Source organism: Pristiophorus japonicus, chromosome 18, assembly GCF_044704955.1.
Source record: "Pristiophorus japonicus isolate sPriJap1 chromosome 18, sPriJap1.hap1, whole genome shotgun sequence".
In the NCBI taxonomy this organism is placed as follows: Eukaryota; Metazoa; Chordata; class Chondrichthyes; family Pristiophoridae; genus Pristiophorus; species Pristiophorus japonicus.
In genome coordinates this window covers 42,306,300-42,328,664 of record NC_091994.1, presented here as the reverse complement: position 1 = coordinate 42,328,664, position 22,365 = coordinate 42,306,300, and the positions used below count along the sequence as shown (strand labels likewise).

The window sequence follows — 22,365 nt, the reverse complement described above, 5'->3', positions numbered from 1 at the left end:
TCTGCCGGTGGGACAGGACATATCCAGGAATAGTGGAGGAGGAGTCTGGGACATTGACTGACTACAACAGGCTGTTGCTTGACTAGTCTGTGGGACAGTTCTTCCAATTTTGGCACAAGTCCCCAGATGTTGGTGAGGAGGATTCTGCAGGGTCGACGGGGCAGGGTGTGCCGTTGTCATGTCCGTAGCCGGTGCAGAGTTCGATGTTGGGTGGCCCATTCATTTTTTTTTTTAATTTATATCGTTTCTCATAGTGGTTTGTTACAACCGTGTAGCTTGCTAGGCCATTTCAGTGCAGTTAAGAGTCAACCACATTGCTGTGGGTCACAAGCCAGACCAGGTAAGGATGGCAGATTTCCTTCCCTAACGAACATTAGTGAATCAAATGGGTTTTTACGACAATCTGATAGTTTCATGGTCAACATTACTGATCCTAGCTTTTTAGAATTCCAGATTTATTTAATTTACTGAATTTAAATTCCCCAGCTGCCATGATGGGATTCAAACTCGCATCTCTGGATCATTAGCCCAGGCCTCTGGATTACAAGTCCAGTAACATTACCACTATGTATGTTACTGTTGCCTTAAGTTAGAGCTACAGAAAAACTGGTTATAATAACTTTCTAGCTTTGAAAGTTATTTCTAAAGAACGTGAACGTTTTCCCCTCTGGATTACACCTCTGAAGCACCTTGGACGTTTTTCTATGTTGAAGGCGCTATGTAAATGCAAGTTTTACATACAATATTGATGTATAGTCGAGAAGTGACTGGGTGTCAGATTTGAACATCGTAATTTTGTGCAGGCAAGAACAGTATACTGACTAGAGCAAATACGATCAAACACAAGAAGCAGATTGAAATCTGTATTTTGATACTGAGCTTTCGACCACATATCCGCAGTATAACTAAGACCGCCTATTTCCACCTCCGTAACATTGCCCATCTCCGCCCTTGCCTCAGCTCATCCATGTCTTTGTTACCTCTAGACTTGACTATTCCAACACACTCTTGGCTGGCCTCCCACATTCTACTCTACGTAAACTAGTAGTGATCCAAAACTCGGCTGCCTGGCCCCTAACTTGCACCAAGTCCCACTCACCCATCACCCCCTGTGCTTGATGACCGACATTGGCTCCCGGTTAAGCAACGCCACGATTTCAAAATTCCCTTTGCTCTGGAATTTCCTGCCTAAACTTCTCCGCCTCTCTTTCCTCCTTCAAGACGCTCCTTAAGACCTACCTCTTTGACCAAGTTTTCGGTCATCTGCCCTAATTTCTCCTTATTTGGCTTGGTGTCAAATTTATTGTCTCATAATACTCCTGTGAAGTGCCTTGGACATTTCACTATGATAAAGGCACTATATAAATACAAGTTATTATTGTTATTTAGTTATGCTCAGATATCAATGTCCATACGTAATAAATTATGTTAAGATTGTGCAAGCTTAATCTGGAATCTAAAAGCAATGATGCCTTTATCTGTTGTGGAATGAATACATTTCTGATATAAATCTACATCTTGGTACTATTGGAAATGTGTTTTCTCTTGCATCTTGAAGTACGAAATGTAGCCCTAGTTTATATTGTGTGCACAATGACCCTTTGACATTTCTTCTTGGTGCAAGGGGTAAACAGGACCTCTTTGGATTGAGATGGCTCCACGGCAATCTAAGTTCAGAATCAGTTCAACCCTGTTGGGGAAACTGAACCAGGCAAGTCTGCCGTAATCCAGGAGTGTGTTGATGATTGACCAGCCAACCTGACTTTACCCGAAGGGGCAGACCCCTTAACTGCTGAAGAGAGAGTTCAGTAGAATTTTTTAAAAATTGCAACAGGGCTTTACTGCATCTCCTATCCATTTCTTCTCCATTAATAGGCCTGTAGCATGATAATTGCAAACTAGACATGGCTGCTGGTCTAGGTGAGGGAGAAATAGTAACGGTCTTGGAGAACAGAGGCAAGAACCATTTACTCACCTTGGAGTTGGCTCTTCCGAGGCTGATGAATAGGGAACCTTGGTGTCCCAGTGTGCACTTTGTGGTTTCTATTCACAGAAGGAGGATTATAGGTGAGCCCGAAAGCTACCTGGAATCACGCTATTAAGGACTTCTAAGGGGCCCTTCAGGTTACCATGGGATGCACATCAGATGCTTTGAAGGCTCGTAATGTCATTAAAGGAATTGGCTGTATTTTGCTCTCAAAGGAATAGTTGGGCAGACTGTCGCTTTATATAGTATTGTGGAGTGAGAGAAGGCTCAGGAAACTTGGTTACACTGCTTTTAGTGAGTCTACCTCGTGCATCCTATGAACTTCATGGGAAAGCAATGGAAATACAAAACCAAACTCTTGATTTTAACTGGTCCAATCCATTGATGATTTGGCTGACCATATTATGGGCCCAAGTTTCCACATGATTTGCGCCTGATTTTTAGGAGCAACTGGTGGAGAACGGACTATCTTAGAAATCGCAATTCTCCACATTTTTTTTTCTGCAGTTCTAGTCAGGTAGAACAGTTCTACTTTGGAACAGAATTTTTTCTTCAAAAGGGGGCATGTTTGGCCACTGACGCCTGATTTCAAAGTTTCCACAGTGAAAACGTACTCCAAACTAACTTAGAATGGAGCAAGTGAAGATTTTTGTAGAACTGAAAAAACCTGTTCTACACATTAAAAAAATCAGGCGCAGGTTACAAATTAGGCGTCCAGAACGAGGTGGGGGGGGGGGGGGAGGAGTGGGGGGGGGAAAGGGAAGTCATTAAATTCTACAATAAATCCTTATTTATACTTCTACAAATAAATCCAACCTGAATAAACATTTAAAAGCAAAGATAAGATTAAATAAACCATCTTCCTACCTGTGTGAAAGTGCTTCAGGCACGGAGAATGCTGCAGTCAACCCGAGGTGCCCGTTCTTTCCCACGGGTTGGGGGGGGGGGGGAGGCGCCCGTTCTTCCCGCGGGGGGGAGGAGGCACCCGTTCTTCCCGCGGCGGGGGGGGGGGGGGGGGGGGTGGTGGAGGGGGAGGAGACAGTGAGAAGGCTGCAAGTGCAGATGTGCTGATGGCAATGTGCTTTTATAAAAAAAAATTTCAAAAATTAAACAGCTACAAAGAACTACAAAAATGGCCAAGTGCCAATGTTTTTTTCACACTGAGCATGCGCGAACGCTCCAACGCGCACGCGCAGCATTGCCGGCAGGAAAAAAACTAATTTAAATAGTACCCGCCCCCTCCCACTTACGAAATCGGCGCGAGTGTAGGCTCCGCCCCCCTGGGCGCTGCGCCAGGCAGACAAGGAGCTGCAGAACGCTCCAGAATTGCGAGTTTTTTTTTTTAGGCGCCGTTTTAGGCGTGAAAAACGGGCGCCCAGCTCGGAGGGGCACCCGTTTATCGTGTGGAAACTTGGGCCCCATAAGTCTAGCTGCCTGACCCATTATGCGTAAATGGGAGTCTCATGCAATCCATCAATGCCAAAAAAGAGGAGAGGTTGTCCACTGTCACCTATCTTATTGGATGTCTTCATTAACAGTCAGCTGGATTGGAAGATTGGAAGGTAGAAAATGTTATTGAAGAAAGGAGGGAGAGAGAAAACAAAACAACAGGCCAGTTAGCCTGTCAGTGGTCAGGAAAATGCTGGACTCCACTGTTAAAGAAGTGGTATCAGGGCACTTAGAAAATCATAACATGATTAGGCAGAGTCAACATCTTTTATGAAGGGGAGATAGTGTTTGACAAATTTAAAAAGAGTTTTTTTGAGGATGTAACTAGCAGGGCAGATAAAGGGGAACCAGTGGATGTAGTATATTTGGATTTCCAAAAGGCATTCGCTAAGGTACCACATAAAAGATTATTACACAAGATAAGGGCTCACGGGGTTAGGGATAATATAGTAGCATGGATAGAGGATTAGTTAACGAACAGAAAACAGAGTCGGGATAAACGGTTCTTTTTAAGAATGGCAGGTTGTAACTAGTGGAGTGCTGCAAGGATCAGTGCTGGGGCCTCAAGCAATTTAATAACTTAACAACTTATTATATAGCATCTTTAACGTAGTAAAACGCCCCAAGGTAACAACAGTGTGACAAGAGAAAATTTGACGACTAGCCACAAATGAAGAAATTAAGGCAGATGACCAACAGCTTGTTTAAAGAGGTAGGTTTTAAGGAGTGATTAAAAGGAGGAAAGAGGGGTAGAGTGGTGGAGAGGTTTAGGGAGGGAGTTCCAGAGCTTAGGGCCCAGGCTGGTGAAGGCACAGCAACCGATGGTTGAGCAGTTATAATGAGGGATGTTCAAGAGGCCAGAATTTGAGGAGCGTAAACATCTTGTGGATTTGTGAGGCTGAAAAAGATCGCAGATAGGGAGGGGGAAGGCCACAGAATGATTTGTAAACAAGGATGAGAATTTTGAAATCGAGTTGTTGTTTAACCGGGAGCCAATGTAGGTCAGAAAGCACAGGGGTGATGGGTGATCTTGACTTGGTGCGAGTTAGTACATGGGCTGCTGAGTTTTGGATGACCTCAAATTTACGTAGTAAACTAAACTAATTATTTAACCGTCATTAATTATTGTAAATTAAAATCTATATTTATGACCTAGATGAAGGGACCAAATGTAATGTAACCAAGTTTGTTGACGATACAAAGCTATGTGGGAAAGTAAGCCATGAGGAGAACACAAAGAGTTTGCAAAGGGAGTGAGATAGACTAAGTGAGTGGGCAGTAAGGTGGCGGATGGAGTATAATGTAGGGAAATGTGAGGTTATTTACTTTGGTACAAAGAATAGAAAAACAGAATATTTTTTTTAAATGGTAAGAAACTTTTAAATGTTGATGTCCAGAGAGATTTGGCTGTCCTTGTGCAAGAAACACAAAGCTAGCATGCAGGTTTGGCAAGCAATAAGGCAGGCAAATGGCATGTTGGCCTTCATTGAAAGGGGGTTGGAGTACAAGAGTAAGGAATGAAAATTCACTAGAGTGATTCTTGGGATGAAAGGGCTGGCCTAAGATGAGAGATTGTGTGGAATGGACCAAAATTCTCAGGAGTTAAGAAGAATGAAAGGTGTTCTCATTGAAACATACAAGATTCGGAAGGGGATTTACAGGGTTAATGCTGAGAGGTTGTTTCCCCTAGCTGGGAATCTAAAACTATGGGGCATAATCTCAGGATCAGGGGTAGGCCATTTAAGTCCGAGATGAGGAGGAATTTCTTCACTCAGAGGGTCGTGAGTCTTTGGAATTCTTTGCCCAGAGGACTGTGGATGCTGAGTCTTTAAGTATATTCAAGGCTGAGAGATTGTTGGACTCGAAGGGAAATCAAAGGATATGGAAATCAGGCAGGAAAGTGGAGTTGAGGTCGATGATCAGCCATGGACTTGATTGAATGGCGTAGCAGGCTCGAAGGGCGATATGGCCTACTCCTGTTCCTATTTTTTATGTTTAACAGTTTGCTGGATGTCATCAAAAAGGACAATCTCAGTCTGTTCTGGGCATTCTGAACTGTGCTCCTTTTCACAGATTATATTGTGTTATTGCCGGACTCCACTGGTGTTTCACTCAACATTTTTGGCTTCAAAAAGGTTAGTCGTAAAATTAATCAAAAAGTGTCAAATATCAATTAACTGAGGCAGGAGGGGGATATATTTTGCGCCATCTGTTGCCTTCTGTCAGCCAAAATTTCTAAATCTGCCACTGCAAAAATGACAGTTCTCTAATTTTTTTTCAGTATCATTCAAACAATGGAATATTGGGTACACCTGGACTGTAAATCACAAGTTTATCTCCCTCTGCACTTGAAGTATAACTGCTGCTTTTCAGGTCACGAGGGACACTTGGGTTTTTGTTTTCAGAGATCAAAACTGAATTGAATAGGATTCCAAAACAGTAATAAAAATATACATCCCAATTTAACAAAAAGGAATTTAATTTATTCAGTCACCTCGAGGCATTGGCCCTAGTCATAAGCCTAAATTCAAGATGTTTCTTTAGTTGTCAGATATATTGGGACTGTGTTGGCTTTGTCTCAAGCTGTTTGTCAAGCTTTTGAGTTTTGTAGGCTGGTATATATGCAGTAAACAATTAGTGGCTTGGTATTCATACTGGTTCCTTGTTAACTAAGTATTATAACAGCGAGGAGCACATCAAACAAATTATGGAAAACCAAAAAAGGATCAAAAGTAACTTCAACTGTCCAGACTGCTTTTTTTTTTGCACAATTATATTAACAGCATGGAAAATCTGACAGAACTGGGTTGTTTATCAGTTTACTCCGTTCCAATTAGAGACTCCAGAATCTATGCAGCCAATTGACAGCTATAAGCGATCACTTGAATTCCAACACTTGTATAGGTATTGACCATTTTAAAAATTGTTTGAGGCTGTACCACTAAAATATTTTTCTCAGACATGAGAAATTGCAGTGAAAAAGACAATTTTGGTGAATGAGTGCAGCCAGCATTTACAGCCGTATTTAGTTTAGTCGCTATAAAAAGGACTAAATTGACTTCAACATCCCTGAACAACATGAGGTGTCCATTGGTGGTCGCTCTCACTGAATATAACAGGGATTCAAGAAGAGCAATAATAAGCAAGAAGTTATGTGAAAGGCTAAAATCCATAGTGTAGGAAGCCAAGGCTGAAAAGAGTACAAGAGAAGACAAGGTAATCAAACTGTGGTAATTAGATGGCATCAAGTTTGGAAGTTAAAAACATGCAGTCATCAAGACAAGACTGAGGGAGGCGAGAAGTCCACAGTTTTGAGGTTCTGAGGTAGGATGAGTTAAGAGTAGTGGTCAGCGCCATACTCTGGATTTCAACACAGTGAGAATAAAGGGAGGAGGAAGAGTATATAGCATGGTGTATTTACAGCTTTGGAAGAACAGTGGTTTCTGCATATGCGCACACAAATGTGGCCTAGGGATTCCCCACTCAGGCATTCAATCTCTTCCTGCAGGGAAGCACTCTATCTCGGTTAGGCACCAATCCACAGTACTGTGGAGGAGGCCAGGAGTCAGCAGAGGAGGGATCAACTTCCCTCCCCATGCTCCCAGGTTTTGGTGTTACACCCTGCCCCAAAACATTTTTTTTTTAAAAATAAATTCCATTTTGATAAGGATAAGACTGAAAAAAAAAACACTAGAAGTGCCTGGTTAACAACACTATATACCATTTACGTCTCAACATTTCAGCAAGTTCTTACCTGGATTCGGTTGCAGGTACTCTGTGGTTTTGGTCAGGACATCAGCCACAGCTTTGCTGGTAATATCCACTTTCTAAAGCCAAGCAACAGAATGATTACCAATAACTATTTCACTGTGTATTACAGCAACAAGAAGCCCCAACAAAAGAATCATCATACTAATAATCTGTCACTGAACTGTAAACTAGAACATGCACATCATACAGCGCACCTGTGGCATCGACTTCATGCACGTGCACAAAAGGCCTCCCCCGTTGAGCTTACTTGCCCAATGCCTCACTTAGTCTTCCAGAGCGATGAAGAAAAGTGATTCTTAACTCTTACTTCTGGGAGGGTAGCAAACAATGAACATAAGAATTAGGAACAGGAGTAGGCCATCTAGCCCCTTGAGCCTGCTCCGCCATTCAAAAAGATCATGGCTGATCTGGCCGTGGACTCAGCTCCACTTACCCGCCCGCTCCCCATAACCCTTAATTCCCTTTATTTTAGACAGAATTGATGGGACAATCTGAAAGTTCTACCAAGGCCAGTTACTACACATTTCTGTGTTGAACAGCATCAAAGTTATCTGGCACCATCATATGTGGAATCAACTTCTATGTTCAATGACTCACCATCAAAACCCACTTTATACCAAGTATTGTGGTATTTGGCTAAAGTCTGATGGGGTGACTTTTACGCACTAGGTGCAACACCCCACCCACGAACTGCTTGAATGGAATTTGAAAGGATCAGAAATGGAGCAGGAGTGTACACAATGATAGGTCTGAAGGTGCCACTGCATAAGAGAGTAGATAATTTCCATTAATCTTTTAATTTGCAATTCGGTTCCCTTGAACCACATAATATCTACCAGCTGTTCTGGTCCCCTGCTCCTGCAAGTGCTGCTGGGAAGTACCCAAAGTGTTTGAAAGATCGAGGGGTTTGAAATCTATTGAATTGAAGAAGAAAAGATGCCGTTAAATAAAAAGGACAGAGTTACTGACATTCATGAATTGGCATCAGTGTTTAAGTGTAGTTTTACAATAAGCTATGCAGACTAGAAGATCTCAAGTTCTATTACTGGCCTGTGGTCAGTTTTTTGGTATCAGCTGGTGCAGTATCGGAGATGCTACAATTAGCCTTAGTAGGCCGCGGTTAGCCAGAGAATCTGGGAAATCAGTTTGGTTTTCCACCCCAATCACTATCTTCTGACCCCTGCTGGAAAGTGCACAAGAGTGGGTGCACGGCAAGGACAGGACTGGTCTCAGCAACAATAGTGTCTCACATAGAAAGATGTCCCAACATGATGTGCAAAGGCATATCAAGCAAACAGAAATTGAAAGATATTAGAATGGGTGACCAAATGTTTGGCCAAAGAAGTGGGTGGATTTTAAGGAGAGTCTTAAAGGAGAGAGGTGGAGGAGTTTAGGGAGGGATTTCCAGAGCATGAAGTCGAGACAGCTGAAAGAAGGGTAAGGATGCAGAAGGGCACGGAGTTGGAGGAACACACAGCACTGGGAAGGTTACAGAGATAGGAAGTGACAAGACCATGAAGGGATTTGAAAATGAGGATGAGGATTTTAAATGAGGCGGTGGAGCACTAGTAGCCAAAGTTGGTCACCAAGGACAGGAGTGATGGCAAATAGTACAAGATATGGGCAGGAGAGTTTTGGATGAGGTGAAGAAAGGAGGCCTGCCAAGAGAGCACAGTAATAGTTGAGGCTGGAGATTCAGCAGCAGACAAGTGGAGGAAAGGGCATGGCAGGTAATGTTACGGAAGTTGAGTCGGCATTTTTTGTGATGGAGAGGATATGGGATTAGAAGCTCAGCTCTATACCGAATAGGAGTCCGAGATTGCGAGCAGTCTGGTTGAACCTGGGACAATGGCCAATGAGGAGGATGGAATTGGCAAGGATCGTGATATCCCCAGAAATTGCCCACCGACACAATGTCTGGACTCTCATGAAGAATGACCACTTGTGCAAATTGCTGGAAAGCTGCAGTAATCACAGAACTACACCTCAGGAAAGTTGTGTTCCTTCAGGAGTGATGGGGGTAGAATAGGAAAAATAAGTTTAGGTGAAATAATGGCTTAGAGTCAAGTGCAATGGTTGCTGGTAAGTGAATGTGAGCGTTGAGTATTGTACTAGTTTCTCATTCTGTTAAAGCACTGTTGCTTGGTAGCTGTTGCACGTTAAGTTATTGAGTCATTCATATTTAGAAGGGATATTTGAAATAACTGGTGCTAGTGTTGAGAACAATTATTGTTCAACAGCCTGGTTTTAAAGACTATTTGCTGCAGACTATTACCCAGTCCAAGATATGTGTCAAATGTGTCACTCTTAAGTACACATACAGAAGCTGGCTGCACTTCGTTAGACACTTTTCCATAAGGAATGAAGTGTTTTGCTTTTTAACATCCAGCAGATGGCAACAAATGTAATTCTTTCCCCAGTAAACCTGTTATACCTGTTTTCTGCAGTTCACTCAATCTGCCTTTCCATCACATCGCAAACTTCAAGTCCTCAGGTTCGATTAAAACCCTCCTGACTGCACATGCAATGTTGAACTCATTACGGAAACCAGATGTGGATTTTAAGGGAAGCTGCTGGGCTTTGGTAAGCTGCCACATTTTAGCAAGTCAGAGACTGACTGGAGCAGCATCGCAGCTTGAGTTCCACGACTTACTTTGCAGATCGGGAACTTGAGAAGTGATTTTTTTTTTAAAAAGACATTCATCCAATGAGAAAAGAACTCTGGAATGCCTAAGCATGAACCAGACAATTCAGTCCAAAATCAAATTGTAGCAAACCGAGGCTGTGGGGGAAATAAGAGGACCCGATGTTCCATCTTCTTTGCACTGGTCAAAGATGAACCCTTTCTGGAGCAAGGTTGTCTCAGCACTCTGCAGACAGAGTTGGACCCTTTTGAGATACCTGGACAAAGGACCAAAGCCCGCAGTGCAAAGCACTACAAAGGTTGAAAAAAGTAGATGAGATTAAAAAGTAGATGAGATAAATTAATGATTAGGTGACACTAAGCGAGAACTTTCAAAATCTTCAGTTTGGAGTAGAAAGGGCGGGGTTTCTCCTTGTGGGGAGGGGAAATTGAAGGATACTTTAGGATCAAGAGAAGACAACAATGTTGGAGGAGGGACAAATGAAGGTCTGTCCTTAGAAAATGGTGTGGTGATGGAGCATCCGAGATGGAGGAAGACTAAAGGTAGTGAGGGACATTAACTGCGTTTAGATGCTGGTGTTTTGAATAAGTTTTTCCATCCAAGGCGACAGAGGTCAACGGCTGCATTGAAATCACACTGTGGGAGGATTAGCATCTCTAAACATTTTGTATACTCATGTAATTAATGTGTCAGCCTGCTTACTTTGAACAGATTAACACTTCCGTGAAAATAGCAGTTTTTGGAATTGAATACAAACATGCAAGTGTATCTATGCTAATCTTCATACAGTATAATTTCAAAGTCCTGGTATACTTCATGCAGCCTTTGACATGGTCGAGCACACCACCTTCCTCTAACACCTCTCCTCCTTTGTCCAGCTCAATGTAACTGCCCTTGGTTCCACTCTTACCTATCCAAACATAGCCATTGCATCTCCTGCAATGGCAGATCTTCTCATCCCTGCAACATTACCTCCAGAGTCCCCCAAGGATCTATCCTTTGCCACCTTCTCTTCCTCTTCTACGTGCTGCCCTGTGGTGACATCATCCAGTCAGGGGGTCTGCTTCCACATGTGCGCTGACATCAGCTCTTTCTCTCCACGAGCTGTCCCAATCCCTGCACTGCCTCTGTTGTCAGACTGCTAGTCAGATATCCAATCTCAGATGAGCTGTAGTTTCCTCCAGCCAAAAAAATTAAGGCGGCTCCAAACAAAATTTCACTTCCATCCCCTTTTCCCATCACTATCCAGATAGATAGTTAAGAACCTCCTTGTCCCACTGGACCCCTGGCTTAGCTCCTGACGCCACCCATATTCTATCACAAAGACCACCTGCTTCCACCTCCAATAATCACCCACCTCTGCCCAGCCTAGCCCCTCCGGTGCTGAAATACCTCATCCATGCATGTGTTACTTCCAGACTGGACTATGGCAATGCTCCTCTGGCTGGCTTCCCATCCTCCACCCTCGACACACTTCAGATCATCCAAAACTCTGCTGCTAAAACACAAGTTACCCCAAACCCATCACCTCATTGTTTTACATGAGCTTTCCAGTGCCTCAAAGGTCATTGATGAAGCAGCTGAAGATGCTTGGGCCGAGGACATTGCCCGGAGGAACTCCTGCAGTGATGTCCTGGGGCTGTGATGATTGACCTTCAACTATCGCAACCATCTTCCTTTGTGCTAGGTATGACTCCAGCCAGTGGAGAATTGTCCCCGATTTGCATTGACTTTAGTTTTACTGGATGGGGCTCCTTGATGCCACACTTGGTCAAATGCTGCCTTGATGTCAAGGGCAGTCACTCTCATCTCTCCTCTGGAATTCAGCTCTATTGCCCATGTTTGGACCAAGGCTGTAATGAGGTCTGGAGCTGAGTGGTCCTGGCGGAACCCAAACTGGGCATTGGTGAGCAGGTCATTGGCGAGTAAGTGCCGCTTGATAGCACCCCCCCTTTCAGCCACCTAGGATCCACGCACTGGAATTCCCACCGTAAGTTTTTCCACCTCCACCTTTATCTCCTTTGTTAAGACCTTCCTTAAAACCCACCTCTTTGACCAAACTTTGTCACCGCTCTAATATCCTCTTCTTTGGCTTTCCATTCATTTGTTTTCTTACACCTCTGAAGCACCTTGGAATGTTTTTTCTACATTAAAAATGCAAGGTTTTGTTGATGATGAAAGAAGGGTACCTCAGATGTATAGAACATAACAGTATAGAAAAGGTCAATCCGAAACACTACGTCAAACTAAACCCCGATAGTAGGAGAAAGGAGCACAAGTGCAGATCATTTTAAACAGTAAATTTAGAACATGTGTGCACGTGCGCAGGGTTGCAAGTTCTTTCCATGCGATGAGGAACAAGCATAAAAAACCATTTTCAATAATCAGAGATTAAGACTGTACTATCATTGTGGGGTTTTGATACTGGATACTCAGCGTTAGTTTGCACATTTGATAAGATAGTACTTTACTGTTGCCAGTGATTCATTACTGATCTGAGGGGGGATGCTCATAGCAAAAAATCGCTGAAGAGATTTGCATCACTAATGGATTGATTACAGTATAAAATACAGTACACGCTAGTGTCAACCCTTCAAACATTGCAGCCAAACTACTTTCCTTAATGTGCTGGCTGTGCTGGGGTACGGTCATACAAGGTAACTAACTCAGTAGTACCTCACCTAAGTGGTTAATCTTCACATACAAGTAATATAGACCAGGAAGATCTCAAGTTTAACTGCTGGCCTGTTCATATTTAGAGGAGCGCAGCCGAGATACCAGAATGATTCTACAATTGGCCTCAGCAGCCCTGGACTTGAGCAGTGGGAGGCAAAATGGTATGACTGACATTTCCCCATGGAGCTTAGGTGCCAAGAGCACACTGATGTCTTAGTAAAAATGTATTAGATTGTTGTAAATGATCTAACCTACAATCTGTGACTTAATGTATCCTGGTTTTGTGGTAATGTGCAGCATATTCGCCAAAGCTAAGTGATTTATGACTGACCTCAGATTATACAGGAGAGCCAAGTAAGTCTCTGGAGCAAGAACAACTGATGCAATTTCCTATTTGTTCCACAACGTATCCAACAAGACTCCCATCAGAATTGTAAACCAGAGTTAGTGAATGTTAAAGCTAGATCAGCACATATTACAAAAGCAACAAAATACTGTTGCATTCCTGGTAAAACAGGTCAAATGACAAAACTAGCTAGTACAGAGTGTTATTTGAAAACATTGTATCAGTGGCTGCAATCCTGACTAATGTCTTGCTCAAGGGCCATCTTCAGAAGTACTGCAGCATTCTGCATCATAGAATAAAACATCTTGGATTCCTCTGCACAATGAGCTCCTGAATTCAATCATGAAGCTGTGCAAATTGTGGAGGCCAGTCACTTCCCCACAGGAAGATGAAAAAAAACTATAAAACCCAATAGTTTAATTTAAGATACTTTGGTTTGCTGCAGTGGGGGCAAACTATGCCTCCAGACAGCATGTGTTTTCTTCCTTTTGTTTGAGAAGAGAGGCTACAGCACTGGATCCTAAATCAGGCCAACATCCCATAGCTGTACAAGCCCAGATATACATGGGACAAAAAATCCATGATCGGAGAGGGGCAGGTTACCAATGGTCCCTCCGCCGTATTCTGGGCACCATTGCTTTTTGTCGTGTCATGTATCGTTTGAAGGAAATCCATTAATTCACCTACCCGCTCCATCTCTTTGAAGTCTTCATCAAGCTTGGTTCCTTCTGCACCACCCACCTTTTCGCTGACAAGCTAGGGAGAACAAAACAAAATCATAACATCCAAAATAAGAAATTGCACTAGTTCTTACAGGACCCTATGCCATGCCATCATCTTTCCCAACATAAAAATACATCAGAAGCCTTACAACAATTAGATGGGGCACACAATTTTTATGTAGTCCAACAGTTGTCTCAAGTTGAGTGCCGACACCCAGCTAAGTTTAGAGTATTGGTACCTAGAATTTATAGAAAAAAACCCAAATATGCTTTCGAGCTGGGTGATACTCTTGTGACACCATCACCTCAACCTGCTCCCACCACTGTTGACAGATGTGTTGTACCACTCAAAATACTTCTTGTAGGCACAATCCAAGTTTGGAAGGGAAAAATCTACAATTGTACCGCCAGATATTTTTCCACAATTCTAGTTCAGATAGCAAAACTTTCACAAGTGCTTACAAGGGGTGGGGGGGGGCAGGGGGAAACAATGAGGCTCAGTAAATATCTCACTGGCTCGTCATTGCTTTTCATTGAAATTACATGGCAGCCATCTTACATGATGTGCAATCAGACCCAACTGAAAATATTTATATAATTTTTTGGTCAAAACAAAGTGAAAGCTTTGCTGACTTTTATCTAAATTTTAAGTAGTAACTGAATTATTGAAGAGAATCTTGTGTATAACCTAGTGACAGAGTAATTTAAAACTCACTGCTACAAATTATACATGCACCATCAGTTGGCTGCATTTCAACCACTCATTCCTTGGTGAGGGCCTTAAGAAATCCTATTAGATAACATTGGCAGATGTCCTGTGGCGATGCTTATGATAAATAGCATTTTGCGTTATACCATGTAATAGATTGTTCTGCTGAGGTGAATTAAAGGGACAGAGCTCAAGATCACTTGCAGTTTAATTGTTGCTTGAATTTTGAAGATTGGAATATGCTGGTTCAGGTGGCAGCTGAGAAGCATCCAGAACTTTTAAGATGGCCTAGGTTCAGCACACACTGGTAAACCTTATTTTAGCAGGTATTAGTGGATCTCCTGTGGAATTGCTCATGGCAAGCAGGATGCTGCAATATTTTATAAGGGGAGAAGCATTGCATCTGGTAATGCACATGTATTATTTTTCTATTAAAATGAGAATGTTCCCCATGAAGGTTATAAATTCCAAATGTTCAGTCAACACTGGGTGAGTTGATTTAAAGATGAACTGCAATTCACACAGGAGATTAGAACCCAGGCTGAATTTGATCAATTAAAGAGCTGTAGACATTGCAATTCGAATGCTTTCCTTTCTTGGAGAGTGTTCCTGTACTTTCCAAATGACTAAGAATAAATAAAACAGTAACTACATTCCAAAAAGGTATTTCATTGGCTGTAAAGCGCTTCGAGACGTCCAGTGGTTGTGAAAAGCACTATAAATGCAGGTCTTTCTTTCTTTAAGAACAGGAGTAGGCCATACGGCCCCTCGAGCCTGCTCCGCCATTCAATATCATGGCTGATCGGATCTTGGACTCAGCTCCACTTCCCCGCCCGCTCCCCATAACTCCTTAACCCCTTATCGTTCAAGAAACTAAGCTATATATAATTAGCTTTTGCCAAGTACAACACAAGTATGATGCTTACATGATAAGAGGTGCAGACAGATGGACAGAGACCAATCTGTAATATATAAAAAATTATAGATCCACATGACGCTCGACAATTTTTTCCACTATAAATTCTGATGCCCACATTTATAATGGTGCCCATGTACACTGGTCATCCTGTAATGACATCCTCCACCAATGCAGGAGCTATAACTCCACCTTTGGTGCAAGGGTGGACTACAGGGCAACAAGTTTATATTTGGTAGCTTCCATCAGAAATGTGGACACTGGAATTATTGACATAAAAATTAAAATATAAAAGTAATGACAGAATTAATTACTTTAAAATGGGGTCTGAAATACTTCTATTTGGATTGGGATGCACACTTTTTTTTTCTTCCTTCCACCCCCCCCCACCCCCCCAACCTTTAATCCTGTTTCATTTGAAGACTATACCTGGCTATGATAGCATAGTGGTTATGGTACTGGACGAGTAATCCAGAGATCCGGACACACGAATTCAAATCCCACCACCGCAGCTGGGGAATTTAAATTCAGTTAATTAACAAATCTGGAATAAAAAGCTACAATCAATAACGAATTGATGTAAAAACTCATCTGGTCACTAACGTCCTTTAGCGAAGGAAATCGATCATTCTTACCTGGTCTGACCTACATGTGACTTCACCCACAGCAATGTGATTGACTCTTAAATGTCCTCTGAAATGGTCGAACAAGCCACTTTGTACCAAACCACAACAAAAGTCACCACACAGACTACAGGGGTTCACCACCACCTTCGAGAAATTAGGGATGGGCAATAAATGCTGGCTTTGCCTGCGACGCCTCCATCCCATGAACACATTTTTTAAAACTCCCCTGTATACAAAAAAGACAGGAAATGACCAGCTGGTCCATTAAGCCTGCACCATGGGGCAACTGCACACCACGACTCCCATCCGTACCCTGAAGCGATCGACTGGCATTAATTAAAAGTCACCCATATTCTTGTGTGTCACACCAGTTCTTATAACACATTCCCCATAACACTTGTTAACAAGACCTCTATTTTTGTAGAACAGTGGATTCTGAGTGGATATACAGATAGCCCACAGCATTGGTCATATTTACTGTAGTCAATATTTATTGTCACAATCGCTAAACCATCTGATCATGCCCAAATTTAAAAACAAAGTTCCAAACTTCTACCACCCTTTGCATGTTTCTAACTTCACTCCTGAAAGTCCTGGCTCTAACTTTTATGCTTTGCCCCTAGTCCTCGACTCCCCAGCCAGCGGAAATAGTTTATTTCTATCTACCCTATCAGTTTCTCTTCATATCCTGAAAACTTTGATCAAATCACCCTTCACCTTCTAAATTCCAGGAATACAACATTTCTTTGTGTAATCTCTCCTCGTAATTTAACCCTTGAAGTCCCTGTATCGTGATAAATCTGCGCTGCACTCTCTGAGGCCGATTTATCCTTCCTAAGATGTGGTGCCCAGAACTAAACACAGTACTCCAGATGTGGTCTAACCAGGGCTTTGTACAACTGTAACATAACTTCTACCTCCTTGTATTCTACTCCTCTAGATATAAAGGCCAGCATTCCATTAGCCTCTTTGATTATTTTCTGTACCAGTCCATGAAATGTTAAACTGTTTACATGGACCCATAAGTCTCTTTGGACCTCTACTGTTTCTAGCTTTTCACCATTTAGAAAATTCCCTGTTCTATCTTGTTCAGGTCAAAAGTAGATGACCTTACATTTGACTATATTGAAATCCATTTGCCAGTTTTCTCCATCCACTTAATCAATTAATAGCTTTATAATTTTATGCTTCCATCTGCACTGCTTACAATGCCACCTATCTTTGGGTCATCGGCAAACTTGGATGTGTGGCTCTATCCCATCATCTAAGTAGTTAAGAAATACGGCGAATCATCATCATCATCATACTTGAAGGCCCAACACAGATGCATGTGGGACACCAATAGACATCCGATCCATTATCCCTACTCTCCGACTCCTACCACTCAGACACTTTCCTAAGCTGGTCAATAACTTGGCTTCAGTTTGATGAGCTTCAATTTTAGCAAAGTTTCTTAAGGACTCTGTCGAATGGCTTCTGAAAGTTCATAGGTTGATTACAGAATCTAGTAGAGCTCAGCTTAACAGAAAATAAATTTGAACACTGATGAACCATGCTTCCAGTGGTATGGAGATAGACTATGTTTCAAAGATTTGATCATCTTGTAAATTCCTTCTAACTCGGACCTGCAGAGAGATCCAAGGAGTCCAGCAAATCAGATGTGTTTCTCTCTGGTGCCAGATGTACATTGTCCTGTAAGCACAGTATCTGGAAAATTCTGAATTCTATACTTCTTGATTTACTATTAGTTAAAATAACTTTTCCCCGCAAGAATGGCTGTTTTGCTCTGCCATTCAGAAATTTAAAATCGGGCATCCCAAGGAGATAGATCAATAGTTGTAGGGGGGGTCCCACACAACCAGATTTGAAAAACACTACCCTACAGTAACTTTATGCCCTCTTCATCTAACCTCAATAACATATCCTTCTATTCCTTTCTCCTTCAAGTGCTTATTTAGCTTCCCCTTGAATGCATCTATGCTATTCGCCTCAATCACTCCCTGTGGTAGCGGGCTCCACATTCTAACCACCCTCTGGGTTAAGAAGTTTCTCCTGAATTCGTTATTGGATTTATTAGTGACGATCATATTTATGCCCCCCTAGTTCTGGTCTCACCCACAAGTGGAAACATCTTGTCCACATCTACCCCATCAAGCTTTCATAATCTAGAAGACCTCTGCTCAGTCTTTTTTCTAGAGAAAAGAGCCCCAGCCTGTTCAAACTTTGCTGATGGGCCTAACCTCAGTTCTGCTATCATTCAAGTAAAAATTTTTTTGCACCTTCTCCAATGCCTCTACATATCCTTTTCATAATATGGAGACCAGAACTGTTCACAGTACTCCAAATGTGGTCTAACCAAGGTTGTATACCAAGTTTACCATAACTTCTCTGCTTTTCAAGGCTATCCCTCTTGAAATGAACCCCAGTGCTTTGTTTGCTCTTTTATGCCCTTATTAATCTGCATCACTACTTTTAATGATCTATGTACCTGTACCCCCAGATCCCTCTACCCTATTTAGACACTTATTTTCCAAGGAGTATGTAGCCTCCTTATTCTTCTACCAACATTTATTGCCTCACATTTATCTATGTTGAAGGTCATTTGTCAATTAACACATTTCCCAAGGAGCATTCCTCATATGTTGAGTGAATGTTGGTAGACTATTCAACAATACAGCCAAGCACAATTGCACCCTCACATGACATACACATACTTCCCAGTGAAATGGGGTACAAACTCTCTCGGATTACTTCACTGCTTACCTCAAAGCACTGCAGCGCTCCAACTGCTTCCCTGGCTGAGATCAGCAAGGTCAACACAGATTGCAATTAGACTCACGACCTGTGTGGGCCACAGAGCTTTCAATCACAGAAATAAAAATCTTCGGGCCTTTTTGTTGAAAATAAATTGCAACCACGGTTGGGGTAGCAACACAACTGCAGAAAAGTGGCCGAATTAGTTCCAATTTCCAAGTGGTTGATGGCACCACTCAATGCAGCACAATGGCATATGGACCAGCATATTTCAGATTACAACACGGAGGGACACATATTTGGCCAAACAAAGCTCGGAACTTCAACATACTGCTCTAAAGTCATATTTTATAAAACAGATAGATGAATTCAAGTGAAAAATATTCCTGTTGGAATAAATCCAACCACAGCACATCACATTTCTCAAATGTTGGAGTCATCACTGCTAGAAACATTGATTTCTCAGTCTACACTCAATTTATTAGCCTGAATCATAACGTGATCAATAAAACAGCATAGAATTCATTAGAAAAACACCACGATTATATTTCCTACCATGAGGAGGGATTGGGGGTGGGGGGGCGGGGGGGGCGGAAGAGAAAAGAGAGACAAGACACAAAAGCTGACAACCTCAAACTTAGTATTAGAGTCTCACTAAAACAGCAAAATTGCACATTACAGAATGAGAAATGCTAAAATATAAAAAAGTAGTCATATTCTTTTAATAAAAGAATCACTCATGTTTCCCCCCATTTCAGTTTAAGGCTGTTAACTCATGTAAAGTATGGATCCATGGGCATCACCCACTTCAGTACCTTGACTCAAGTAGCCATTCTTCATGCCAATAAAGACAATGAGTATCAACAGGCTATACCACTGTCGGGAGCCTCAGTGAATCCTGACATCCAGCTGAAACCACTGGACATCAAATTGAGAACAGGAAGTTAGCCGGATTTCTCCCTTCCCCAACCCAAGGGCACTGACCAATGAGATCAGCTAAATCATCGTAGGTTAAAGATGGAAGCTGGGAGCTTTCTGGTCAGTATGACTCAGTTCCATGTGCAGTGCCTTCACCAACTGAGCCAATTGGGGTGCTCAGTTTTGTTCTTCATTTGAAAGCTGTTCACAATATGGCCATTTAGTCAGAGAACACTTCAAAAAAATAAAGCCAGCTTGACAAGCCAAGCATTAATCCACCACTAAAAGTAGCCGAGGTGACTCATGATGGGCTTGGTCCTCACCGCCTATTATTGCCAAGACACAGTTATAGGAGACAGTATGATCCAAATAAGTTAATGCAATTGAGATCGCTCCAAATATTCACCCATCCACTTTCCACTGACAATGTGCCATAAAAAACTATGTTCACAATTCTATTTAATTTCTTATTTTAGTTCACAATCTCCAATCAAGTCAAAAACTCTTCTTGGAACTGGAAAGCCAGAATTGAAGATAACTAGGGCAGATCGTTCATATAGTGGTGTTACAGATATTTGGCTTATTTACCAACAGTAAAAATAAAATCACACATAATCAGTACATTGAGATACATTTGTGGTAGTGGTGTGATGCTCCTCAGGTACTTTTCCCTAACCTGTTTCTCTGGCGCCCTCACCTGAGGTGCGCCCTCACCTGAGGTGCGCCACTTTTGTCCGCCTCCAAGCGCACCGAATAAAGACATCTGTATTCTAGCCGCTCCCCAGCCTCTCCTCGGTCGTGGCGCAGCGTGGCCCAATGGATTGGGGGTGGAGCCAGGTCCCGGCGCTGAAAACAGTGCCAGGACCTCTGCACACGCGCGCTAGAGTCTGCGCACATATGCATAGCGCCTGGCAGGCCGTTTCTGCAAACGTGCACTGCAGGCTGTGTGGGAGAGGTCCGAAGCACGCCGTCCCTAGCCCTGGCCGAATGGGCTCCCTCATCAGGGGCCCGCTGTGTGCCCCAAGGTAGGACTTCTATTTTTTATGTGTTATTTACTGACTGATTTTGGTGCTTTCGGGGCAGGATTCCTTCTATTTTATTTGTTAATTAATTGCTTATTACTTTTTGTGCTTTGTTTGGTGCTTGGTGGTGCTTTAAATGTAGTTACTTGCCCCAATTCCTTCGGTGTAAGTAAGGTCTTTCTGTGCGGATCAAAGTGGACACATACACTGCCCCAAGTTTAGTACAATTTTTTTCAGGCCAAATTGGCATAAATGGTGTAAGTGGCTGGGAACACCCCCTTTTGAAAAAGCTGACCGAACAAAAAACCTAACTAACTCACTTATACTGATGCAAATTAAATGCCCATATTTGCAACTAAAAAGATACACTAGAAAAATCAAGTTGCACCAAAAAAGACGGTGCAACTCATGGGGAAATTTGGGCCCTTAACATTTACCACTTATTTTTGGTCATGGGAAGTCAAATGTCTGTGCTCTGCTTCCCCATATTTGCATGGCTAAACCAGCTCACTTATCCTGACAATCATATGCTCCTAAAAAAGCAAGTAGGCAGCACATGGATTCAGACTCCTAACTACAGAAGCATTAAATGCAACAAAGTGTCTTTAATTTATCCCTTCAAATTGCTTCTATCACTTGGTCACTCAACCAGAAAACATCAGGACTGGTTTGATGAAAATGATCAGGAGATCGAAGAACTATGGAGGGTCTATGGAGCGTCCTCCTCCGTTTCGGATGCCCAAAAAGGTTTGTCAACATCCTTCGCCTGCTTCACGATGACATGCAGGCTGTGATCCTTACCAAGGGATCCATTACAGATGCAATCCATGTCCGGACCAGGGTCAAAGAGGGCTGCGTCATCGCTCCAACCTTCTTCTCAATCTTCCTTGCTGCCATGCTCCACCTCACAATCAACAAGCTCCCCGCTGGAATGGAACTAAACTACAGAACCAGTGGGAAGCCGTTTAACCTACGCCACCTCCATGCCAGGTCCAAGATCACTCCAACCTCTGTCATTGAGCTGCAGTATACGGACGACGCCTGCGTCTGCGCACAGAGGCTGAACTCCAGGATATAGTCAATGTATTCACTGAGGCATATGAAAGCATGGGCCTTATCTTTAACATCCGTAAGACAAAGGTCCTCCATCAGTCTGTCATCGCCGCACAGCACTGCTCTCCAATCATCAAGATCCATGGTGCGGCCCTGGACAACGTGGACCATTTCCCATATCTCGGGAGCCTCGTCAACAATGGCAGACATTGATGCGGAGATTCAACATCGCCGCCAGTGCAGCCTTCGGCCGTCTGAGGAAAAGGGTGTTTGAAGACCAGGCCCTCAAATCTACCACCAAGCTCATGGTCTACAGGGTTGTAGTAACTCCTGTATGGATCTGAGGCATGGACCATGTATAGAAGGCACCTCAAGTCGCTGGAGATATATGACCAACGATGTCTCCGCAAGATCCTGCAAATCCCCTGGGAGGACAGGCGCACCGCCATCAGTGTCCTTGACCAGGCTAACATCCCCAGTATTGAAGCACTGACCACACTCGATCAGCTTCGCTGGGCAGGCCACATAGTTTGCATGCCAGATACGAGACTCCCGAAGCAAATGCTTTATGCGGAGCTCCTTCATGGTAAATGAGCCAAAGGAGGACAGCGGAAATGTTAAAAGGACACCCTCAAAGCCTCCCTGGTAAAGTGCGACATCACCAGTGTCACCTGGGAGACCCTGGCCAAAGACTGCCCAAGGTGGAGAAAGGACATCCGGGAGGGTGTCAAGATCTTCGAGTCTCAACGCAAAGAGCACGAAGAGACCAAG

At 42.9% G+C, this 22,365-nt stretch overlaps 1 protein-coding gene across 2 annotated transcripts in view; it reads right to left on the bottom strand.

The window, feature by feature from the left end:
- Positions 1-22,365, bottom strand: part of LOC139228682 (endophilin-A2-like) — a 121,876-nt gene that overhangs the window by 44,269 nt on the left and 55,242 nt on the right. For both annotated transcript variants that reach the window (XM_070859922.1, XM_070859923.1), the window contains exons 2-3: positions 13,562-13,630; positions 7,191-7,263 (exon numbers count right to left, since the gene is read on the bottom strand). In XM_070859922.1, coding sequence (XP_070716023.1) covers positions 7,191-7,263; positions 13,562-13,630 — 142 coding nt within the window. The remainder of the gene's footprint in view (positions 1-7,190; positions 7,264-13,561; positions 13,631-22,365) is intronic.